At 48.4% G+C, this 19786-nt stretch overlaps 1 protein-coding gene across 2 annotated transcripts in view; it reads left to right on the forward strand.

The window, feature by feature from the left end:
* Awh (LIM/homeobox protein arrowhead) overlaps positions 1–19786 on the forward strand; it is a 186808-nt gene that overhangs the window by 117409 nt on the left and 49613 nt on the right. For both annotated transcript variants that reach the window (XM_084605750.1, XM_084605749.1), the window contains one exon: positions 11933–12114. In XM_084605750.1, coding sequence (XP_084461876.1) covers positions 11933–12114 — 182 coding nt within the window. The remainder of the gene's footprint in view (positions 1–11932; positions 12115–19786) is intronic.

Here is a 19786-nt window from a genome sequence, read left to right on the forward strand (position 1 = left end):
GTCCACATACTGCCGACGCGCTCTCATGGGGGCACTACTCGTGAGCTAAGAAATGCGTTGGAATTAAAACCAAGTAGCCCAACTCCATGCCTTGCCGTAAACCGCGGCCAGCCCGACCTGCAGGATTTCTGCTTCCAATCCAACCAATAACGAAACCATAAAAACCTATCGGCATGGACTTGGCCCTTTCCCCACTATCGACAGGCGGGAACAAGTGGATAATAGTTCCGACCGATTATTTGACCTACAATGCCGAAGCAAGAAACCTGCCATTTGGTGGCTACGGAAGTTGAAAAAGTTGAAGAAACGTACACACGTAGAACATTCTTTCTAGCAACCCCTTGAAAAGAAAAAAAAAACATTGCCGTGCCAAGACGTGACAAAGCTAAACAAAGCATTGCTTAGCTAAACGAGTGCTAAATAATGATGCTATATCCGTGATTATCCAAGGTTAAGTGCCGCTTAAATCTTTTCGCGAGCGGATCCTTTTGCGCCAGAGTGCGCCGCATTTCCCCATCACGTACGGGAAACAGCGTTGGCAGCTGAACTAAGGCAATCCACTTTAAGCTACAGTGATACAGTCCGCCGCTGGGCCCCTGCTCAACATCCGCAGACGAACGAAATTCCGGAACGTCTGAACAAAGCCGTCGCAGACATGCTGTTGTCCTTGTCACGTCAACGCAGGTCACAGGGCCTGCATGAGACAGCATCCTGCCCTACGTGTTCTCTCCGAGTGTCGTCGGGACGCCGTTTTATAAACTCTTTTTAATGGAAGACGCGCTGAAATTACCTCTAGTGAACGCCCCCACAAGCTGCTGCTTCGAAACTGTTTGGGATCATTCTAGTCTTGGCGGCTTTATCTCGACGCTTCTTTGTAAACTTTAAATTGGGAACTGCAAGGAGTGACAGGCATTCTGCAGTTCGACGACCGTCGAGCGCATTTGCAGCCATCATGGCCTCAGAATATTTCCTTTTGTTTTCCCGGGTGCGATTCACCTCAATAAGGTATTCTTTAGCAAGTCCATTCATTTTTTTTTTTTCATGAGAACTGTCACAAATGAAAAAAAAAAAGATATTTAGAATGACATCACCGCAGCGGCCAAAATCGCACAGCACGGCTGGGGCGGCTCTTTTATTCGCGAGTACTCCTGGCATTTTTGATATCGGTGTACTCGTAACAGCAGTACAGAACTTTGCGATCTTCCCCTCTGGAAACACGCCATTAGTGCTAACATTTTTTGGTTCGCGACTGCGGTGCCCTGCTGTTATGGCTACGCTACAGTCTCCTCACTGTTTAAATTTTCGGAAACTTATGAAGGTCAGCGCCGAAAAAAAGCATTGTTTAATCACAGTACATAAACACCGAGTTCTTCGGACTATGTGGCCTCTATATACGTCTACTGACTGTCGGGGGTCCAGGAAGAGTTTCGCTACGGAGCCCTTCTTTTCTCCCGAAGTCGTTGCCTATACCAACGCGTGCCGAAGTAGGCATCTGGCACGCTCCGATGACGGTGCGGCTGAGTTACTGTTCAGACAGAGACGCACTCGATGTGACGAGTATCTGCGGGAAATGCGCGCCGAAAAGGAGCGAACCTCTTTGGGCGTCGGCATTTACGGCTGCCCGCGCATTGTGGCATCCATTGAAGCACACGCGACCCTTTGTACGCCGCACGCGCGAACACTCCGTGCGGCATTGTGCCGAAGGAGCGCGTCTCGCCCGCTACGGAAGCCCAGGCAGTGAAAGAAGCATCGTCCACGCGAAATTTACGGCCCTCTAAAAAGTAGGGCCGTTGAGAAACCTCGGGTGCGGTGACGGCTCGAGTTCGACTGTCTGGCTGCGTCGGCGTGTGTTCCACGTTGTTCCTGCGCGATTCCACGGGTAATGCATAAGGAACGCAGTCTGCAAATGCGCAGGGAGTGAGTTCGAAGCGAGCGGACACCTTTCCGTATAGCTTTAATGCAGTCAGTGCAATCACATTGCAGTTTAAAGCCCAGACTCTGTCTGTCTAACATGCACCGTGTCCATGTGTGATATCACTACTTGCCGGGGGCGTCAGTCGAATCGAGTGCTTCCTTTTTTTTCTCCGTACTTTGACCAGCGGAGTCAGCCGATTATGGATCTGTAGACTGCTACGAAACTCCCTTCCTTAAAATTACCTTGCGTATATTCCTAGCTAACCGTCGTTACGGATCCAATGGGTGGTTGCGATAAACATTTTCGTTCGCTTTCTTCATTTGCGGCGTAAACATTAGTAAGTAGCGGAAGGGGCTGGGATTTTCCAGATATCACTCACATGCTGTGCGACCTCTCGTTAAAGTGAAAGGCCTCCCTGAGGGAGTCATCAGGCACGTGCGTGTACGTCAGGCGCGACACGGAATCCAACGTCTTTCACTCAGGCGCCGCTCGTCCTCCTGTAGTGTCAGATACGATATGCTGCTTTCGTGCCAGCCCAATTTTATAATAAAAAACTGGCCACACCTTTGATGTGCTGTCAGTTCTAATAACGGCACACGCGCTTCCGCGAGAAACATTTTGACTCAACTGATGTTTGTCGAGGTTATGCGCGAATCATGTCGAACGAAGGACTGCAATCTTTTTGTCTTCCGCTCACAGCTCACCGGAGCAGATATTGAACAAAGTAGAAACTTCACATAAAGAGGACAGCTTTGTGAATCACAATTCTGTGATGATATGAGCAGAACCAATTAGTAGACTTCTCTGCAATCGACAAACGAGCACTATATTAGAGTCGGGTGAGTTGTCTGATGAGAAATGCGCACAAAGTTTCTCGTTCGTATGCGGCACCAAATGAAAAAGGAAAAGAACATTAGAGCGCACGTATCACATTCAACATAGCTCGATGCTTATGTTTATGCTTCGCATCCCGCCTTCCTTGAAGCGTTTGGACAAGAGGCCTCTGTCGGAGGAACTACTGCTGGGCGCTCGGCAGGACAAGGGGATGGGTGTCCAGGCAGTGCGTGCTCTTTGTCGTTTTTTGTGCGCCAGCGGGCTTGATTCGCGCTTGTAAAGCAAGCTTCTGTGTATGCATATGTATTTCGTATGCCTTCTCCCACATCGTCACCCATCATGACCTTCTTTCTTCTCTCCTTCCCCTTCCCCAGTGCAGAGTAGCAGGTCAGATTTGAATTATTCCGGCCAATCTCTCTGCCTTTTCCTTTCAATTAATCCATCTATCGCATCCCACCGAAGTCCCCACGATTGCGTCGTACCGAAAAGCAATTAGCTGCTTGAACGGGACAGTTTTAAAGGCCGCCTTCACCCAAAATCCGACGTCGGCGGCCGCCCGCCAGCTTTGGCGTTGTGAGTAAACAATCACGAGCATGGAGGCTGACAGGCGGTAGCTGGCAGCTGAGCACTAAGTGAAATATAGCTTGCCTGACATTGCGTTTTGCAGGAGCTGCCAACTCGATCCTTTCCTTTCATATGCAGGGTGACATCAGAATCAGCCTGCCAGGACCCTTGAATGCACGTTCCCCACGCAGGCACGTTCATACGGTTTGGTTAACGAGGAGCGTTATACCGCGCGTTGTACAATTACCGGCGCGCTGCAGAATGCTTCTCCCAACTAAACCGCGGAATCCTCGCAGCTGAAATTTCGCACAGGAATGACATTTCCTCGTCAGTATTTTTAATGCGAAATTTGTTTTGGGGTACTTGCCTGATTCGATCAGAAGTCGGATGTTCTCATCTTATGCGGCGGCGGCGATGCCAGACGAGCCGTTGCCCCAGCGATGGTTTGCATCTCCGCCGCCGCATACAATGGGAACATCCTACTTCTTCTGATCGAATCAGGCATGTACCCCAAAACAAATTTCGCATTAAAAATACTGACCATGAAATGTCATTCCTGTGCGAAATTTCAGCTGCGAGGATTCCGCGGTTTAGTTGGGAGAAGCGTTCTGCAGCGCGCCGGTAATTGTGCAACGCGATATATGTGGGCTGGTAGCCAGTACGCATCGCGTCTTTAAGGCAGAGCTTAAGTTTCCCCAATAATTTTATTTCTGCAGTCTGCGGCCGCACTCGATAACTTAGCGTCGTTTCTTTTGCATTCAAGGAGTATATTTCTACAGCTCGCGCACATAGCGGAGAGCACTTCGAGGCTGCTCATACATTGCCCCTTACCACAGTTGCTTTTATATCACCGTCCACCACATTCTTTAAACAATAACCCTAAATGTAGCAAAAATAAAAGTTATTTCGCTGAGCCCAGAATAAATATAATTCAGGATGAATGAGATATATTGCTAAGTACTACCAAACCAGTTGTGAATGTTTTCTTCTGTTTGGACACTGGTTCCTTGACATGTATATATAGCCCAGAGCGTAAGGTTCGTCAGGAAGCATGCTTTGTCTGCTTCCTTTTTTCTCTAGGTTGTGTAATGGGGCGAAATAATGTACTAACGTACCATAAAAAATCAAAAACAGTATAAAAAACTGACGGCCTTGATACTAAACACTACAGGTGCTCTTTCTAGTCTATTTTCAGTGACTGTAGCTTGAAAAATACAAGCAGTGAACTGCCATCAAGTATTGCTGTTGAGTGGTCGCAAAAGTTGTGCACAGTTGCAAAAGCACACCGAGTTACCGTATGGAATGAAGTGGAACTGATAGCTCGGGCTTCAATGCTATTGGCACCATCCGTTGTATGTTCCCTTGGCAAAAATGTAGTGCTATCACAGGAATTTTTCTTAGATTGGCTTTTCTAAAAGAGACGCAACCAACTTTACGATTGCCCTCAGCCTTGTAATGGTCTCATAAACGTCTCTTCTTTAATTTGAACAGCAATAAGCAGACGCGTTTAGAAGACAGTATTCTCTTATCAGCACACTACCAATGCTTCATTGACATGGGCATTATCTCCAGCACTTCGATAAATGATTGCTTTTCATGCAGCACACAGGCGCGCTTGCTGGCGATGAGCCCCACGAGGAGGCCACAGCAGGCATGGCCTCCGAGATCACTCCGAAACGCGCGTGGAGGTGATCTCGGGGGCCATTCCACCGGTTTCTTCATTCCTCTTGTGAAGCGCGCCGTATGTTTGTGAACAGAAGAGCGGGTTCTGTTCACAACTTTTTTCAAATTTCGATACTTTTCCACCCTTACTTACGTTAGTCTCTCCTCAAAGAACCATCATGCCAATGTTTATTTCAAGGAGCTTGAGTTTCGGTTTCGTTCCCGTACAAGTTTTCTTTGAGCTTTAGGCGCGGGTGCGCCGCTGGAGGGCGTAAAAAGTCAGTTCTATAGCAGCAAGTTGCAGTATTTATAGTTTGGCGCAATTGGCGCAGCTGTTCCACCCCTGTAATAATAATAATAATAATAATAATAATAATAATAATAATAATAATAATAATAATAGTAATAATAATAATAATAATGTAGAAACAATGACTATAATATACTGTACGTATACAAGTTTCTTTAGGAAATATACATTGGCCTCCTTTTTTTAACCACCATCAGGGCTCGCAGATCGCACTCCCTGCCCTTGGCTATGATAAATGGCCGCCGCTCTCAGCAATTCTGTGTCCGACACCCAACTTCTGGTGGAAACAATATGGCAATGCTTCATACCGCCCATTAAGATTAGAAAGATAAAAGGTGCCATAGTGGATCAAAGAACGACGAAATCTGCTCCCTGGACCACTTCCAAAGGCCAAGCGTATGCACCGCTGTGATCAGGCTTAACCGTCGGCGTGGAAGCGCAACTCAAGAGCCGCGACACGACACCATATAGGCATTTCGTGCGATCCGTTCAGAGGCGGGTGTGCAGTCTTCGGCGAGCACGACGGACCGCATCTGCACACGCTTATGCGCAGCGAATGTTCGTTGCGGCAGAACCTGCTGGGCGCTCTGTCCAAGTTGCATTCTCTTATGGCAGGTATAGGTGGCGCGGAGACCGCACTGCGAGCAACAACGCGGGAAGCCGCTTCTTGCGTCCGAAGCGCAGCTGTTGGCAAGGTCGGGGCCAGCGACGTGTGTCCAGGAAGGCCGGTCTCGTTGACGAACGCACCTCGCTCTTCTGCCGTCTCGGGTCTGACTCAAAAGCGCCGCCGCTCGCGCCGAGCGCGTTCTCGGGATGTCACCGCGGGCGGGCAACAGCCGAGAGAGGCGCGCCCTGACACGTTTGACACGCGCGACGCCGGCGGCCGCACACAGCCACCACTGCGGGGGGCGGCCATCGCTCGTGGCGCTGGCCGGCGTGACCCTTCTTCTGCCGGTGCGGTTTTCGGATTCCGAGCAGCAAAGGAGGACCACCTCAACGCAGCACCGGCGGCGCCTTGGGCCGTGTTCCGTCGCCGCGGCCGCCGTGCGGGCGTCCCGTGGCGCGAGCGACAACTCTGACGGCGGCGTTCCCACGCTTCGACTCGTTACACCCTGTTGGCACGCGTCGTTATCATGCGCTCCGTGCGAGATACACACGCCGCCGATGCACGACGCTCGCAACGCTGTCACGCGGTCCGCTTTCGTCCAGCTATCGCTACTTTGACACCAATAACTGCGCGAGGGACACAGTCCGAATTCGTGGCGAGACCGTCTCTCCTCGAGAGACACGCACGTCGGTTGGTCCCAGCGCGAGGGAGCCGGGTCGTCGCTCTGGTGAATCCTAGCGACGCAGAAATGCAAGTCGGCGACATCTTGCGGAACTCTGAGCGAGAACATCGCCAAGCTGGCTCCGCTTAGCTGTCCGCTTCACGAGTAGCGCTCAAGCAAGCCTCCAACTTTCAATATCCTTTCCTTGAACAGTTTGGTCCACCGTGGTATGGTCCCAGTAACGGCTTAGTGAAAAACCTTGAAACGTCGTAAGAGGCAGATGAATTGGTTAATATGAGAGAAAAGAAAAACAGACTGCGGCGACGTAGCTGCCGATCTCTGGGCTGGCACCAACCTCGACTGCCAGGGGGAGCAGTAATGTGAAGAAGGGAAAAGAAAGCGAAGATGCAGACATTGACTAGCCCACAAGAAAAGGAGCAACTCAAGATGCTATACAATGTCTCTAGATATACAACGGTCAGGACCCGAATGCTCTGCGTCCAAATATTGGTTCAAGCGGCTTCGTTAATACGCTGCCTCTCTTCCTTTCTTCGCTGGCCCAAAAAGTCTCGTATTTATGGACGTCCGTTGTACCAGCTGGTCGTTAGTACGCCGCGCATGATGGTATTTTTGCTTCTTGAGCGATAAGTGAGATTGCTTAGCAGGGGTACAATCAAAATGCAATTTATCCTAAGGATTGCGCCTATTGCCAAGTCACTGGCGTATGCATCCACTAATGCCGTGTCTTCACAGTACCAGCATCTGCGATGCCTGACATTCGAAATAAAATGAAGTGTAATCAAGTCATGACGTGCAGTTCCTTTATGGTTTTCCCTCTTTTATACATGTCATAACCGTAACCGATAAACAGTAGTCGAACGCGCGCAATTGCCTTCGTTTATTGTGAACATAAAACGTATAAATAATGAAAAAAAAATGCGCCTTCTTTGCCGTACCAGACAAAACTCTCAACTTTCTCGGGGCAAATATTACTCTTCTCATAGTAATTAAAACTTCGTTGTGTTATTGCACTAAGAGAAATCATTTCATAAGCTCCTCTATAAGAACTTGATCCTTAAAGTTTCTTATCCTCCACCTGTGATGATAAGATGATTATCTACCTATGATGATCATCCACGTGTGATGATCCACTGTCCACCTGGGTTAAAATGGAACCGAGGATTCCTGGCTAACCGCCAATAAGTTTCTTACGCGTACTCACATTCCTCTCCGACGTCTCCCTTTTCTCCGTATAACATTCGAAGAAACTGTCCTATGGTCACCTTCTCTTCCCAGTATGTATTAACGACCTGCCTGATAACATGTCGTCTGAAAATCGCCTGGTTGTAGGGATGCAAGAAACTTTATTTACAACGTGTTTGAGGAGAGTATTTGAATAGTTCGTGACTTTTACTGCTCACTGTGAGCGGTGGCCAATCCTTGGATCGTGAATCAGTGCACGAGAAATCGTGCCGCTTCCTTGTCCTCGCTGGCCAGCGTTTTTATTTTTTTTTGGCGATGTTTATTGCCCCGGGGCATAAAAGGATATGTTATGAAGTGTGTGGTCAAATAAATGAAAAAGGTTCGCTGATGTAATGAAGTCCAGGAGTGAACGATGATGCGGTCCCGGCGTCCAAGCGTCATATGACGACGACATATTATGGGGCTAGGGGCCAGCTGCCACCAGCTGCCGAATCCGCGTCGGCTTCAATGCTGAACATTCCCTCAGCAGGTGGTAGATATCGGCTTCTGCAAAGCTTGCAGATGGGGCACCCAGGGTGAGGATTCAAATCTCGAAACTGAGACCGCTTTCGAGTCACCAGAGGTGTTAGGGCTACCCCCATTCGAATTCTCCGAAGCGCCACCATCTGCACGGGTTAGACAGAGGGTGAGGCTTACCGTACACTAAGGTATGAGAGCACATATACGGCGTCGGAGGTACTCCTTTCTTGTTACAAGGAAAGTATACTTTATCCAATTTTAGAAACTTTGTTGATGACGAGGTTGGGATGGAAAGGCGAATCACAGAATCCGCATTGCTTTGAGAACTTAGGTCACGCGGAATTCTTTCAGTACGAATTGAAAGGGCAGGTCTATGTCAGCTGATCTAATGTCGGCTAATTCTCGCACCGCACACATTTGTCTACAAATTGTGCAGAGAAAATCTTCTTTTAAGTTTGTGTAGTTGTGGGTATACCAGTTTGTACCAGTTTGCCCCCTCTTGGATCACGATTTTGTGTGGGGCTGGGTAGCGTTTCCGCTGGCCTCTGTAATTGTCGAATATATCTCCTGGAGGTAGTAGGCTCAAAGGTGCCTTCTGTGTAGAGTGTTAAGCCTGCTCGGTCAGCGTGCCCTAAACACTGCCTCGTTCCCCTCATCCCGTGATGTCCTGGAGCCCATACTATACTATGTTTAGTGCTTTTATGCGTCTTTCTGTCGCTTATAGAATAGAATAGGCTATTGTGTCGATTCTGCCCCTTGTGTAGGTACAGCACGCTTGTTTGGAGTCCGTCACTATGGTGAGGTTTCGTCCTGTTGCATGGCAGTGTGCTTTCTTTAGAGCGATGGCGGATTTTTCAGTTGCCTGGAATTCGCCTAATCGCTGACGATTGCGTTAAACGTCGCCAAGCTACTAATCACTTAAATGCTACCAGCCTGCATGCAAAAAGACCTTAACAAAGCATTGGCATTATAGTGTGACATATGGCTCATAATTGCTCATAAGCAATACTTCCCACCTATCATTCCACAACCACCATAGCAATGTCGTTCCTTCTTATCTCGTGAACGGTAACGCTGTTGTCCTTTCTGAAGTCTGAATACACATTGCTTTGATTATTTCTAAGGCTTTGACTTGTACACGTCGGGATACATCATCACTAAGTCGGCTGGGGGGTTATTGGACTATTTGCGCGCCAACCTGTCACGTGCGCCACCTGCCCTTAAATGAGTGACCTACTAATATGACCGAGACAATAATGGTAGCGCTGCTTTACGAGAAGCATAAATGCAGCTCGTTCGGTCGAACAATTTGTAGCCCTGAATTGAGGAAAACACGTTGGAAGAAGTACGCAAGTGGTTTCGAATCCAAATGTGAAGAAGTCTGTCCTTTTTAAAGCTTATGGTGGTGTACCATTTCGCTTCCAATTTAGCATCCATCTGCTAGTTATAACCTGGACGCAAGTATGCAGCAGGGATTCGATCCGGCAGCATATATGTGCCTCCAGTTGTGTGCCGTTCATCGTAAGCGTAGGTGTCCACCGATGAGAGAGACCGTTACTGCGTTTTCCTTTCTCAAAAATGCAACCCGCCTGTAGGTGTATAACACTTTAGCCTCTGACCAGCTGAAAGATCAGTTGGCCTTAAGCACCCTCCTCATTTTTACGCTCATCATACTAATCTAATAACAGCGCTGGAATAGATACAGGGTCGCGCCACTAGATATATTCTGATTGCTCATACCTCCCCCGCAGTATATAAATGCCCAACTAGCCTACCTCCCCCACAACTCGTCCTTTTTAAAGCGAAAACCTTTCTAGGCTCGTGGTGAAAATCTCGCATCGGCGAGATTTCCCCGCGATATGTGTCAGCGAGATTCTCCGAGTGATATATACTGCACTTTTCCTTTCCTGTAAACCAATTATAGAACGCCGGTGAACTTTGATGCGTTCAACGGAACGCAATTTTTGTTCGACAATGGGCGCGCGATGTACCGTGTGCAGCAGCAATGCTCAGGCTTTCGCATTTCTCCACTGAGAAGGAAGGCGGAAGGAGGGGAGGATGGGTGGCTGCTCCTGGCCCTACGGGGCTGGGACTGGTAGGTCACCATCGCTTAATTGCGGCGGGCGCTAGCCTGCCACCGGATCCGTATCTGTTGTAGGCCATCATTACACTCGCCACCGCTTCGATGGTGGACGACGGCTGTTGCGACGCGCGTCTTTCTCTCCCTCTCCCTCTTCTTTTTCTTTCTTCTCTATTTTCCTTTCTGTCCGCACGAGGCAGTGGAAGTGACTCAGCTACAGAGCCAATAGCAGGCCCGTGCATTTTCTTTTCCTTCTTCCTACAGTCGCAACAACAACTGCAGATTCTTTAGGGCTCTCAGAATTTATTCACAGATATTGTCACTCATTGCCACCAGAAAAGCGATGTTTCAGACCATACTGCCGCTATTACCGCGATACCAACGCCAAAGATGTGTACCCCCCGCCCGTAAGCACTGTCACATACCAAAGTTCACTGTCAGTAATGTAATCACCGGGATAACTCCACTTCCACATATTATCAAGATGCATAATCAACGTGGAGGGGGCTGGGGAAGGAAGTAGCACCGAAGCCTTGTATGCTGCCAATTTCACGTGCTTGGAAGCCTTCGAGATATTGAATAAGTGTGTTTTAGTATTGTTTTCTTTTTACTGATTCTGTGTACCAGACCAATCCCCATTTCTGACAGAACCAATTTCAAGCTCGCTGTTCAAAGAAGTTCCTTTATTATTTGTTTTTTCGATTTGCAAATAAAGTAACTCTACCACTCCTTTTTGTTGTGCCTACCGGCTTTAAAAGTATATAGAATAAATAAATAAAAATAAATACATAAACTGTTGAGAAGCATGTCCCATTGAATGCAGCATTCAATCTTCTGTACGTTGTTGTTCAGATGAGCTTGATATGCTGGGTACAAAAAGCGATGATCTACAAGCAGTTTCATTCTCACTTTCTCTTTCATTAACGCCGATTAAGTATGGTATAGGCGCTAGGGTCAATCGCTATGGACACTTCACGTATAATAACATTCTGATCACGTTTACCAGAACGATTCTTAAGGGGAGAAAGTTCCTTAGAATGACGTCGAATATACACGACACGAAAATATTTTCAAGGCATTTACGCCTTCGTTTATTACGCGACCGCATCGTGCACACGCATGCAGCATCACCGGTGGCTTAGTAACAGTAATTGAGCATCTGTAACTAGGCTGTAAATAAGCCTGTTCGGGGAATGATTATCCTAAAAATAACAAAAATAATATACGCAAAAAAGAAGCAACGAAAAGGGAAGCGAGACGTGCTTGGGCGCGTTTAATGTTAAGGCTGATCCTGATACTCGCGCACCAAGTTTCAAATCATTACAGCAGATATCGTCTCACAAAGCCAAGCACACGCATTAACGCAAGCAGTAGTGCGCCCCTTATCACAGCTCTTAAATTTGTGCCGTCTCCCCAACCGAGGAACTGGCAATATTATGTTTATGGAGCACGCATGCCCTCTCGGTTTCCAGGTATTTCAATCAGCGTACAGTTTTCTTAGCAGCGCAGAAGTGAACTATATCTGAGTGTCGATAACTTTCGTCCCCGCTTAGTTTCTGCTCTTCTCTGGTGCGCAGAGTGAAGCGGAGCTGTGCAGCGCGTGCGGCGAGCGCATTGCCGACCGGTTCCTGCTGCGACTGAGCGACAGCTCGTGGCACGCACGCTGCTTGCGCTGCTGCGTGTGCGGGGCGCCGCTGGACCGGCAGCCGTCGTGCTTCGTGCGACACGGGAGCGTCTACTGCCGACACGACTACGTCCGGTGAGTTTCATGTATTGCCCACCTGTGCCACCCACCGGGATCCTAATATCCTAAAGCATGAAATCCGCAGCGATCGCATTTGTGAGTACTAGCGTCAAATTCACTGCGCAAAACCTGTAATTAACAAGATAGATAGATGGATTTATTGAAAGGAAAAGGCAGAGAGGGTGGCCCGAATAATTCAAATCTGGCCTGCTACTCTGCACTGGGGAAGGGGAAGAAGAGAAGAAAGAAGGTCATGATGGGTGACGATGTGGGAGAAGGCATATGAAATATATATACAGACACAGCAGCTTGCTTTACAAGCGTGAATCAAGTCCGCTGGCGCTCAAATAACGGCAAAGAGTGCGCACTGCCTGGACGCCCTTCCCCTTGTCCTGCCAAGCGCCCAGCAGCAGTTCCTCCGACAGAGCCCTCTTGTCTAAACGCTTCAAGGAAGCAGCTAGCACATTTCTTTCGTTCGCATACTCTAAGCACACCAATAATACATGGTCCACAGTCTCTGGGATGCCACAAGTTGAACATTCCGGTGAGTCCATCTGTCCAATTAAATGTAAGTACTTGCGCTTGAAAGCCACGTTTAAACGAAGTCTATGTATCAAGCATGCCTGATGACGCGGAATATCACGCGGAACATTAAATTTAAATGTTCGATTGAGGCTTCTTAGACGGATGTATCGGGCGTCTGGTTGAGCCCAGTAAGCTGCTGTAGCATTATTCCTACAACACTTTAGAAGACACGTCGTATCCGCTCTTGAAAAAGGCACAGCTGTTTGGAAGCCATTGACGAGTGCGCTTTTCGCTTCAACATCGGCCTGCTCTTTCCCATGGAGGCCGCAGTGGGCAGGAATCCATTGAAACATTATCATGTGGCCTTGCAGCTGGGCAGATGTGATGAGCTCCATAGTGTTTAGTGCCAGGGACTGATAGCTAGTGTGGCGTAAGAAGTTTTCCAAAATTTGTAATGCAGTCTTCGAGTCCGTGAATATACACCATTTTTGAGGTGGTTCCCCACATATATAGCGAATAGATTCCCGAATGGCTACAAGTTCGGCAGCGGTTGATGTAGAGGTATGTCCCAAAAGGAAATGCAGAGTCGTTTTCTGAGCTTTCAAAAGAGCAACCAGGCGGCTAATTTTCCAGTGTTCAGGAACAGTACTAGAAGCCCATATATCATTGAAATAATTAAGTAGTGCAGTTCTACCATCCTTGCCTAGGTTTGGTAAGGTTGAATAAGTAATCTCGTCAGGACCAGGTGCAGATGAATGCCGACAAGAAGCAAGAGCGGCGTCTAATTGAGCTATTGTAAAGGGCACGTCGTATTGATCATTCGGCGAAGGTGGTGCAAAAACCTCTGAAATTGGTAACTGTGCCTGGTTTGCGCCCACAACCATTTTACAGAAATCTTCAGCTACGTCAACTTCATTGCGGCGTTGGTAAAGGGCCAGGGCACGAAAAGGGTGCCTTTCTCGCGGAGGTGTGCGCAAGCTTCTCGCAACATGCCAGATACGCGACAGGGGCTTACGGGGATCCAGTGATGAGCAGAACGGTCTCCAACGTTGTCGTCCTAACCTCTCCAGGTGGCGCAAAACTTGTCGTCTAGCTCGGCGAGAAAGTGCGAGATCTTGCGCGGATTTCGTCCTTCTGTACTTCCTTTCAGCCCGCCGACGGATCGCGCGAAGCCGCTCGAATTCCACGTCGATGCTGGACACTGACAGCGGCACACAAACATAGCGAGTGTTCTCACTGAGAGAGAAAGTAATAAGTCCCTCTATTTGAGATGGTAACTGGAGGTCCACGATGGAAGTCTCCACCGCTGCCCTAAAGGCGGGCCAGTCTGTGTATTGCACACGAGGTGAAGTGGCAGGTGCAAACCACTTGATGCATATGTACGTTGGTATGTGATCACTCCCATGTGTTTCCACATCACTACACCAAGAAACGGAGGGATGGAGGCTTCTGGAAACAAACGGCACATCCAAGCAGCTGCTGTATGTTGTTCCGCGTAGAAACGTCGGTGAGCCGTCGTTTATATTGACGAGATCTTGCGTATGCATAAAGTCTGCCAGGTCTCTTCCTTTATTGCTCATTATGGCACTACCCCACTGAGGGTGGTGAGCATTAAAGTCCCCCACAATAATACGAGGAGCTGCACAACACTGGATTGTTGAAAATAGATATGACTTGTCCAAGCCATCTCTCGGTGGAATATAGGCGCCAATTACAGAACATACTCGCCCTTTCAGGGTTAATGTCAAACAAATGTAGTGGTTCGTGTTGTGGGGCTCCAGAGCATGGCGGACGTTCGCAATGTCTTGGCCTACACATACCAGCACTTTGCTTGTTTCGTCTGCTTCTCTAGACCATAGCAGAACATATCCAGAAAGGCGAAAAGCAGCCGGCATGTTGGGCTCACAGATCACAATCACAGGAAAGCGGCACTTCTGTACCCGCTGTCGGAAGTCACTCAGCCGACCACGCAGGCCTCGGGCATTCCACTGCATCACTACACTGCGGCGCAAGTGCATCGTCATAGAGGTGGGGTTAGTTTGTTGCGCCATTGGGAATTATTGCAATGCCGCCAAGCGCGGCTCAAATGCGTCCAAAAACTGAACAGCAAACTTTGCTGTTTGCGTGTTGATGCTGGAGAGCAGCACTCGCATTGAACGAACCAGCTGTTTCAGCATTTCTTTTACCTGCTGGCTGTCGGGGTTGTCGGAATTTTCATTACGTGTGGCAACCAAACTGGGATGAGGCCTGGTGTTGGCCTTTCATGGTAGAGCAGGCCACTCAACATCAGAGGCGGTAGGTAATACAAGAGCTTCTGTCTGATCCTTGGCCTGTGACACTGTCTGCGACATTACAGCAAGAGTACTCTTAACGGGATTAGACTCAATCTGTTGTGGCACCTGAGCTGACGTTAACTCTGAAGTTGACTTATCCAGGCTAGGCTTGCCTTCCGATTCCTTGTGTCGGCGTCGGGAACGGTGCTTGCGACGACGAATAGACGCGGCCGCTTCTTGATGAGTCGAGTTATCTCTCACCATCTTTTTTTGGTATACGTTTTTCGTTCCGAATTTTAGGACAGTCCTTAGCCGTTGCTTCATGAGCACCCGAGCAGTTCGCACACTTGACAGTCTCCGTCTGGCATGTGTCATGAGGATGCGTACCGCCGCATCGACGGCAGGATACCTCGTTTCGACAAACGGCGCCCACGTGTCCCATCTCGTGGCATTTGTGGCACTGAACAGGTCTTGGAACATACATCCGAACTGGGTGTCTCACATAGCCCACTTTAACGTGGGATGGGAGGGATTCAGCTTCAAAGACTAATTTAACGCACTTTGAGCAGCCGAAACGATGAACATCCACAATGCGCGCCGTAGATTTGATCAGCATGCAGAGATCGCTTTCACTTATCTCGAGGTCAACGTCGGTGATTACACCTCCAGCAGTCTTTTTCCCATGTGCAAGACAGGAACGGACCGGCATGTTGCCTAGCGCATCAATTCCTTTCAGTTTGTCCACTGTAGCCTGGGATTTGACATGCATGGTCAGGACATTCTTCCAGGGATTAATTCTGACTTCGTCAACTTCACCGGGAACCAGCTGGTCGAAAAACTGGGTCAGGTGCTGTCTGTTTATCACATTCAAATTCGCCGTTGCTGTTGTTGGTACGAAGGCCACGGAAAAGATCCCTTGCTTTTCAGCATTCTTTGGTGTCTCACTCATTACTGATGTTCGGCGCAGCTTCCTTTTCAGGCGGCGCGACTGTACAGGCGTGTAGCTGTTGTCAGAATCCATCTCAGTCACTGTGGAGTCATCTGCCGAGCCTGGAAGCTCCACGTCCGCGACGTCGAGGTGACCCGTCGAGTACGCCGTAGCCTGTTCGATGGTGGCGGGTGGGCGCAGGGGTCGTGCACCCGCCATCCCGAAGGATGACGAGATCACAAATAGCTCACAGCGATATAAAATCCAGAAAAGTGGAAGAGCGCTAGCTTCAGACGTTCGGAAAGCTCCAATGTTTAGAAAGTAGTCGTGGCGACCGCTCTCACTTGATTGGGGCGACATTTCATCGTGCTGTCGTATCGGGCCCCTTCTCGTTGACGTCAGCTGGGTCTTCTGGGCGCGCCTTCTCATCGGGCGGCCATATATGATGCGACTGGGACGGGAAGAGGTGGGGACCGTCTAGACCTGTCTATTTTGTTTAGTCTATCAGGCCAACGTATGCTGAGTTGAGGAAGAAGAGAGGAGCATAATTTGTTATCGCCAATACTTTAGATGTTAGTGAAGGTATAGCTTTAAAGAAAATGCGTTGCGAATGTCGATTGTCCGACCGCGTTTTCTAGTGTCAGTAAACAGGTTTTATGGTTCCTTTGACAAAGACTGTAACGCCGGAGTGCGAACCAACCACGTTCAGGAGCCAAACGCGGAAACACGTTTGGTCGCCAGAACTTTTGGGACGCACAAGGAGGTTTTATAACTTCTTTGAGGCGGACGGTGATTTCTCAACATAAATAGCAAGCCAATGAAGAAAACAAAATCATCCTTCATTAACCTGCCGCCTAATTATTGGCCCCCAGCAACCGGTGGAAGAGTTAACAGCGAAGGCAGGTAGAATGGATACCGGGAAAGAATACCAGAAATGTATAGGGTGTACATCATAAAAAAGGACCGCTTTCCCTCCAAGACGCGCACATAAAGAGGCACGAGTTTCGCCGGTCTGGTACAATATAAACGTACGCTTTTGACAGCGAACGTAGCTGCCTCTAAAGACAACATGGAATTTGAGTCAATAAAAACCCCAAGTGCGACAGCAATGCAATCACCTCATTTCTGAACGCAAACAAGTGCGTTTGTTTTTTGTCTACCTAAATAAAATTCCCTATAGCTTTCGAATGAATGAAATATTTTATTCTCAGCCATCATTCTAAGTAAAAGACCTCTGGTCGCATAGTATGCTACCCTCACTGGCACTTCCAGCTTCTAGTTTCGCTGCACGCATGCGCGAAAACGGCTTGTCTCCCACCAGGGATCCGAGTGCACTCGCACCTGAGCGCGTGCCGCTCTTACGGTCGTGCCCCATGCAGTCTGAAACTAAACATCGGACAGAGCGGCGCAAAGAAGACGACACAAAAACGAGTGCCGTCACTCATCTCCAGCCAGTATCTCGTTAGTTCGTTCAGCTGTACCCATAATGAGTCCATGCCAATAAGTCCCGCATCGGTAGCTCATCAGGGCGTTGGACGAACGAGCCAGGGGACCCGGGTTCGACCCCTGTCTCGGCGGCCGCGTTTTGATAGAGGCTGGGCGTAAAGCGTCCACACACAGTGCTACGTCATTGGACGTTGTAGAACTGCAGGTGGTTCTTTTAGAAACACAAGGCCTCACTTTTAAAGAAAACCAGCGAAGGTGCATTAAATGGCCTATACAGGTATAGTGTATTTGACTCACGGCCCTTCATCTCGAGCTATAGACTCCCACCTTATCCCAATATTCTTTACAGCGCAAATAACCTCCTTTGCATTCTGCTCTGTCATACTTTGTTTTGAGTCCCAGTCGTGACCTATATAATAACAATTTACGTGATTGTTTAATCCATTTCTGCTCCGTGACGACATTGATATTGTAACATGCCACCTTTGCGGGCTAGTTCATGTGGAATGCGCTTCAGGAACAACTCCACCAACATGGATTTTCTCGACACAACAACGCTGTGAGCTGCATCACCAGGTTTTTCATATAATGGGAGCCTTACATAACGCGGTCGCGTAACAATGCTTAGTTGCCGTGATAATATTCACACTTGGGCCAAACGCCATTTAGCGTATTGCCTTCTTACATAGTTGTTCATTATAGGTTACTTATGACAATATGATTTACCACATCTGAGTCGAAGGATACTTCAGAGTCGTGCAAACAATACCACAAAATATTATATAGTTCTGATGTTTACGACAAAATTTCTGTCGTAAACGTCAGAGTTTTCTGTAGTGTGTAATATTCACCCCGAGTACTGAAGACTTTTACGTATAGTAGGTTTCTGTGATGTGTAGCTTTGTAGTGCTTTTCGGTTGTAATTACAGAAAATTCTTATGTTAGAAAAGAAATTCTTGTTCTCGCAACAGGTTATAACTGTCAAAAACCGCGCAGAAACACTTTCATGGCAACAATTAATTTTCTCTATTCTTCCGACAGTAATATAATGTAAAAGGGCGTGGTAGAGGGAAGATGTTCAAAATCGGCGCTGCGCCATTAAAGGCGTTCTCCGCGGCGCTGAGAAACAATATTGGCACTTTAGTCATTCTATTTTGGGCAGTCGTCTTGAGCTTATATATCTTGTAAGCTTGCGAGAAGCACTACTTGTGAATCATAAAAACTATTCAGTGAACACAAAAATGAGCCAGTCGGAATGTCAGTTTCTCGAAAAGTATACAAAAACAGCATTAGTACAATTCAAAATGCAGACAGAAAAGAATTTTATAGAACTCACAAGTATCCCCACACAGTAAAAGAGCCAAATCAACAGCCTTCTGACTGTCCTATAAGAGGAGCCATACGCTGACAGACGAAGGAAAAAAAAAAGAAAAACCTACACTGGGCTGGTGCGAAGACACCAAGAGTTGGCCTCAAGCTTCTGACACGCGGAGACATGGCGGCGTAGTTTTCGGGGAAGAGCGCATTCGCTGGCTGAAGAGGAATGTCCCTGCACGCCGCCCTGGCACCTGCTTCGCACTGCGCACGCGGCGGCGACAGGCCGCGTTTAACGCCTAATTAAGGCCGTTACGGGCGCGGCTGATTCGGCGCCGCCCCGCTGGCAGATTGGATTAAGACCCCGCAGCCCTTTATTGGATCACGTCTGCCCCTCGCTGGAGTCTCGCGTTTCCACTTGTGCATTTTAAGTTCGTTACCGCAGGCCGCCCGTCGCGAGTTCCTCCATTCGATTAGGTTAGCGCTCGAAACCGAGATTCGACAATGTTCTGTCCTCACGTGTAACGACATTTCATAGCGGCGACGTCCAGCGCTCGCGTTCAGAAAGCAAGAGCCCCCTTCTCCGCCAAGCTCTGCGCGCCGGAAGTTCGCTCCCTGGCCGCGGGGGGCCGCTCGATCTACTGCCGCTTACATGGATCAGGAAAGCTTACGAGTGCCCCTCGCAAACCGAGCTGCATAACAAAAAGAGTGGAGACGTTACGTGCTTTTGCAAAGACCTGCTGGGATCCCTTGGTCACGCTTCGTCTCATGCGTCGTCTCCATCATCCATATCGACGAATTTGTTGATAGAGCCGGCCAGAGAGAGAAGGTAATTCGCATCTTTATACAGTTTTTACGTGTCACGAGCAACACAGGTTGTCAGACGCCAGTAGTGAGCGTTGGCCATCACTATTAGGCATTCAGTAAGTTCAACATGTCCAATGGCATAGCGAGAAACTTTCTTGGCTACAGTTGCTGCGTGGCCTCTTATAGAATTTGCCGAACGATCAAATATAGATAGTAACTGAATTGCCAGTGCCTACTAAATTCTGCAAACTAATTGTTGAAAACTGAGCACTGCCAAGACAAGTGAAATATTGTATTCTTCGTGTGTTCGTATGGGCCAAAAACTGTAGCAGAAATAACTGATATCAGTGCTTCCATGTGTTTGCTATTTATTAAGAAAATAAAACGTCACGCG

Source organism: Amblyomma maculatum, chromosome 6 (assembly GCF_055883805.1).
Source record: "Amblyomma maculatum isolate TAMU_Amacu chromosome 6, ASM5588380v1, whole genome shotgun sequence".
Lineage (NCBI taxonomy): Eukaryota > Metazoa > Arthropoda > Arachnida > Ixodida > Ixodidae > Amblyomma > Amblyomma maculatum.